Here is a 5775-nt window from a genome sequence, read left to right on the forward strand (position 1 = left end):
TTCACTAGTACTCATCCAGCTCAATCTTTTTTTTATAAACTACTCATCTAGCTCATTCTAGTTTCAAACAAAGTGAGAAGAGTTGTACCTCCTCACTCTAGCAATGCTCGTATTGCTTTAACTCATCCTATTTTTTAACTAATAACAGAACACGATATAGATAATAGCTAGTCATCTTATTTCGCCAGCCAACGCGCACAGAGTGGCGCTCAACCTGACGCGGAGCGAATCCCCACCACTTATGCAATCCCCCGGGCACAAACAAGCTCTTAGCCAAAAAGGGCTGGGATAGACATGGATTAGAGAGAATAGGGTGCTAATTTCATGGATTTGAAGGTCAAGGTTTGATTCAGACTCTGAGTACAAATTCAAGGTTTATTTTAGACTTTTCTCTTTGAACTCCATGCCGTGAAGGATTTAGAGCAAATATAATAAAATGATGTAAACATGATGTAAGGATTTAAATATAGTATTTTTGCCGAGTTTGAAGAGAGAGAAAAGAAGCGGGTTATAGACTTACAGTAGCTCAAGCTTCAAGAAGCTTTGTAAGAGTGAAAGATGTGTCATATGTTGACAAAATAGTATCTTTTTAGAGCATGGTTAATAATACGCCAACAATCGGCTATAAGAAGTTGACATGTCATTTACAACGAACCTAATAGCCGGCATGTACAATAGTAAATTTTGAATGTGTACTATTTTATTAATAGTTGGCTCATCTTACAGCCTCACAAAGTGTCTTAGAGCTTGTGCTGCAGCTGGCTACTAATCAAGAGCCTGCTTCTCTTCTCTCTCCTCTTCTTTTTCCTTCGACTAAGCACAGATATAATATTTTAGTTCTTATAACCTGCTTATGTCACCTTACTATACTTGCTCTTATAGTCAACTATTATACATGCTGACTATTACATTGGTTATGAATGACATAACAACACGTTATAGCGAACAACTAGCTATATTATTAACCGCACTCTTAGGGGGGAAAGGAGACATAGGTTTCAGCGTGTACCTCTCTTCGCTTAATTGTGTGCGTGCAAGTTTTTTTAAAGCACTTCACCAAAATCCCCGGTTTAAGATACCGTCCTAGGCTTACACAAGCAAACACATCAGTATGAATCGGATGAGCCAAAAAATATATTTTTTGTTGAAAAGTATTTCTTTGGTCAGAAATAACAAACGCGGTTGGCGTGGACATCTCGACATCCCTGCCATTGAGACGTAAGATTAAGGGGATGTGAGTTCGAGTGTCTAGTGAATTATCCGAGTGCAAGTGCCCTACCAAATGTCTTTTACCTAGACATCATCTTAGGCTTATCTGTTTAATTATACGTGTGCAAGTATCCTATGAAATGTTTCTTGTCTAGACACCATCCTGAGCTTACAAGACGTTATGCAACACACAAAAATAGCCGAAGAAGCAAAACAAAAAGATGTTTTTCATTTTAAAAGTAGTAATTAATTGATTGCATGCACGAACAATTAAATTGATACTCCTTGCTACAACAACCGTGCTGCTACGACAAACAAAAAATAACTATGGAGACCTTAGTGAGAAATGTGTAATATAAGTCAAACTATGGAGACAACGGCTTGATTATCAACACTAGTTGAACTAGTACTACTAACGTTAGAGGATCTCATTCTCATCACTATCTTATCTTAACTAATGTACTCAACAATCTTCAAGAGAATAAATAATTAGTCGTATTACACCGCACGCAAATAAAAGAGAAATAAAACCCTCATCTTGGAAGCCCAAGCAAGTAAGCAAAACAGAATGAGAAAGGGATTGAAAAAGATAAGCTACCGGAACAACACATCACTGCTGAAGTGCTGCCGATTGAGATTGTCCAAATCCATTTTTGTAAAATAAGACAACTTTTCAAACCTTGCAAGCCACCGGAACTCTCCAGAGAGTCGACCATCCAACCTTCTTAAACCCCATGGGCCATGATGGTTCCCATCAGCCATTCAAACTCCAAACGCAGCTGATCACCACCAGCGTTTAAATTTCCCTCGCAGCCGCCGTCGCCATGGGCACCCTCGTCGGCCACGTCGCTCCGGGCGCCGGCTTCCTCCTCATCGGCCTGTGGCAGCTGTTCAACCACATCCGGCTGTTCGCGCTGCGGCCCGACTCCTACGCCGCGCCGCTCTGGTTCCCCGCGCGCGGCGTCCGGCACCTCGAGCTCATCCTCATCATCGCCGGCACGTCGGCGTCCATCCTGATGGAGCTCGTCATCGGCCCCGCGAAGCACCAGCCGTTCGACGATGACGGCACCATCCCGTCCGACCACCTCCACAACTTCGAGCACGCGTCCGTCTCGCTCGCGCTGCTCGCCTTCGCCGCGGTCACCATCCACATGGACAGGGTCCGGGCGCCGATGCGGGACGCCGTGTCGCAGCTGGCCGCCGCCGCGGCGTTCGCGCAGGAGCTGCTCGTCTTCCACCTCCACTCCACGGACCACATGGGCGTGGAGGGGCAGTTCCACTGGCTGCTGCAGACCGTCGTCGCCGTCACGCTGGCCACCACGCTGCTGGGCATCCCGTGCCCGCGGAGCTTCGTGGTGAGCCTGGTCAGGTCCGCGAGCCTCGTGCTCCAGGGCGTGTGGCTGATCGTCATGGGCGTCATGCTCTGGACGCCGGGGCTCGTCTCCAAGGGGTGCTTCCTCAACCACGAGGACGGCCACGACGTGGTCCGGTGCCGCACCGACGAGGCGCTCCACCGCGCCAAGGCGCTGGTGAACCTGCAGTTCAGCTGGTACCTGACGGGCACCATGGTGTTCGTCGTCGTGCTCTACCTCCAGGTCAGCAGGCTGTACCCCGAGGAGCCGCAGTACTTGCCGCTGGTCAAGGGAGGACCCGCCGGCGGCCGGTTCAGCGTCGGGGACGATCACGAGGACGAGGATGACATGGAGGCCGCGAAAAGTACTTATTACGGGCAGATGGTCAGCGGTGGCACAAAGCCCATGGAGGTAGAGAGGTAAAACTGAAGCTGTATACCGTATGAAAGGAGGGAACGGTCAAGATGGAGGGTTGTATAGTATAACAGTGGGTATATGTTCTGTAATCAGTAGGGTTGGGGTGCTGTAGATTGTATAGTTTTTTTTCTTTTCACTTTTCTGGACTTGGTTTCACCGAGTGAACTGACCCGTAAATGTCGTCGTTGGTCACTTCAATTTGTTTGTTTAGCCCTGGCTTGTTGGTCTGATCATCGGAGTAGAATGGATTCATGGCTGGCTTGTGGATGGAGATTGGAATTGCACCTTTTTTTGTGTGTGTGTTCTTGATGATTGTACCTTAGAGCTTGCCGTAAATGACTTGCGCTGTCTTTTCTCATCAACCTGCGAGTCCAATCCAATGTGTCGCTTTCGATGTTAGTTGCTAGCATCTTATTTATCCTGGACCGGCTTATAGCAATTGCTAACGATTTGCAAGGCAATTTATGTTGGCCGGTGCTGGATTTGTCGTGCTTGTAAACAAATTTACCATCTTAGCGACAATATAAATTGCAATAAAAAATATTCGATTTGTCATCCCCTCCCAACAAACTTCAGCTGAATAACATTACTTATTATCTTTCAGCTGGTTTACGGGAATAATCATCGACTCCATTTCCCTGGAAAAACAACAAAATAGTATCATCGCGCCAACGGTACACGTATGTATGAGCGTTTGTGTCTGTACTGATGTGTTAAAAAAACAAAATAGTATCACTGTGCCAACGAACAATTCGAGTGCAGAACATGGCTTGTACGGAAGAGAATTTGTGGCAAGCAGACGTTGGGACACCAAGTTACTCGCACGTGCCTTTTCTTTTGACTTTCGATTTCTAAACTTTCTTATCTTTTGAATACAAAGTCTAAATAAAGTTTTATTTTCATATTCGTGTGTTTCTCATGTCGAGGCTTTCAAATAAGAACCATTTTAAATATGTTCTAAGAAGCTTCTAAAATAAATGTTAAATTTCAACTCTTAAAACTCAGTACGAGCAACCGACAAATCATGATTATTTTTCCTTATTGCCGACAAAAAATCTGTTAAAATTTTATCTATTGATAAGAGCGACTGAGCGACGGCGGTCGGAATCTCCTTTGGCGACGAGGAGGACCATAAGCCCAGCAGTCGTAGCAGCGGCCGTGCCTCTGACGGACGAAGAGTTCGTCCATCAAATGGACCGACGCCACCATCGTTGGCACGGGTCAAGGAGGAGCCACCATCCCCGTCACACTACTGCGGCGGTGTCTAGATTGGACGACGCGGCTAGGACGAGCTGGCCTCGCCAACACGCAACTGCGGCGTCCAGATCGGACGCCGCATCAAGGACGAGTCCGCCTCACCACCGACGCACAGCTGATACGCCCACATTGGCGGGCCCGCATAATTACCCTGCCGCAACTGTCGCCGCGCCAAGGAGGAGTTGTCGCCCGCGATAACAAAGGCGCGGGGCCGCGTCCTTCATTACCCCGGAGGCGGCGGTGTCGGCGGTCCCTCGGCTCCAGGGCAGTCGTCTCCGAGGAGGAGCGCAAGGCGCAGTACGATTGGTGCAACGCCGCCCGCCACTCCGAGTTGGCCAAGACAGACATGACGCCGGAATGGGTCCATAACGACCTGGACCTCGCCACCGCGTGGGTCCTCGACCACTCCGTCACCACCGCAGAGATGGCCGTTGGGCGCCGCCGGCGCCTTGACGGCGAGGATTGGTCGCTTAGCGACTGCTTCGCTGGGCAAGGGCACTGCCAGTGGCCGCGGCGTCCCCCACACCATGGAACAGGAGGCGGACCGGCTCCTTCGTGAGCTGCAGGCAGTTGCTGGACAAGGCAGTCGTGGCCCTCCGGCGCCTTTCCACCGCTGGAGGGACGACGGCGAAGACGGCACAGACGGCGAGGATAATGTGGTAGGACAGGACGGTCACACGTATGAGGTGATCGTCCGGTATAATGTTTAGTTCTTTTTTCTAGTTTTTAGTTTAACGGTTGAAATATAAATCTTTTTATGTAAATTATGTTCGAATTTTAATAAAATCCGACATGTTTATATGAATTTCATTTGATTAGTTCAAATGTGGTTTAAAATATATGTGAGCAGTGTTGGATAGCGGGCTTCTATGTCAGTGTTCATGGACTAATCCTCTATTCACAGACGGATACGGAAGCAAATTTGTAAGTCGGAGATGCCCTTAGCATGGATCAACTCGATGAAAGCGGCAGAGCGACCGGTTGTAAACGAGGAACCGGTTCTCCTTCATTGGCGTATTGAGACTAACATTTCGGCGTTGTTTGGGTAGCCACGGGATTATATAGAACTAGTTTTTAGCCAATTTTTAGTAAAATTGGTTTTATCAATTGTTATATGTGTAATCAGTTTATGAAAAAAGATGTTTGGATTAGAGAAAACTTAGGATCGATTTGTCACGTTCCTTGTTTGGTTTGGATAGGCTTTTCGCCCACACGCATCAACGAGTTTGTTGAGAAAAGGACGGGCGCAGAGAAAAAATTAGCGATCAAGTATATCCAGATCACGTTTTTAGAAAAACAACTAATCCTCGTTTTTTCATATACCCGAAATCCTGGATTATGGAAAACCAGATTTTTTATATTCACGGATTAGATAAAGTTGCCAAACAGGATTTTAGTTTATTACATCGTTTTCCTAATTTGTGGAGAACCAGTTCTATACGTATCACGTATCCAAACAACGCCTTCGCACTTCTGATAGTTCTGAGCACAAGACATTGCCAGAGCACACGATTAAACCGCCCACATCATCCGTGCTAGC

The 5775-nt window shown here is 47.2% G+C and overlaps 1 protein-coding gene across 1 annotated transcript; it reads left to right on the forward strand.

The window, feature by feature from the left end:
• The first annotated feature begins 1948 nt into the window (after positions 1 to 1948).
• LOC125556134 lies at positions 1949 to 3249 on the forward strand. The gene has a single exon (XM_048718921.1). The coding sequence runs from the start codon at positions 2034 to 2036 to the stop codon at positions 2982 to 2984; it is 951 nt and encodes a 316-aa protein (XP_048574878.1). The 5' UTR covers positions 1949 to 2033; the 3' UTR covers positions 2985 to 3249.
• The last annotated feature ends 2526 nt before the right edge of the window (positions 3250 to 5775 follow it).

The sequence above is a fragment of the Triticum urartu genome, chromosome 5 (genome assembly GCF_003073215.2).
Source record: "Triticum urartu cultivar G1812 chromosome 5, Tu2.1, whole genome shotgun sequence".
Taxonomy (NCBI): domain Eukaryota; kingdom Viridiplantae; phylum Streptophyta; class Magnoliopsida; order Poales; family Poaceae; genus Triticum; species Triticum urartu.

Excerpts from the sequence above, each read along its gene's own strand:
- LOC125556134 (XM_048718921.1), top strand. The coding sequence starts at position 2,034 with ATGGGCACCCTCGTCGGCCACGTCGCTCCGGGCGCCGGCTTCCTCCTC.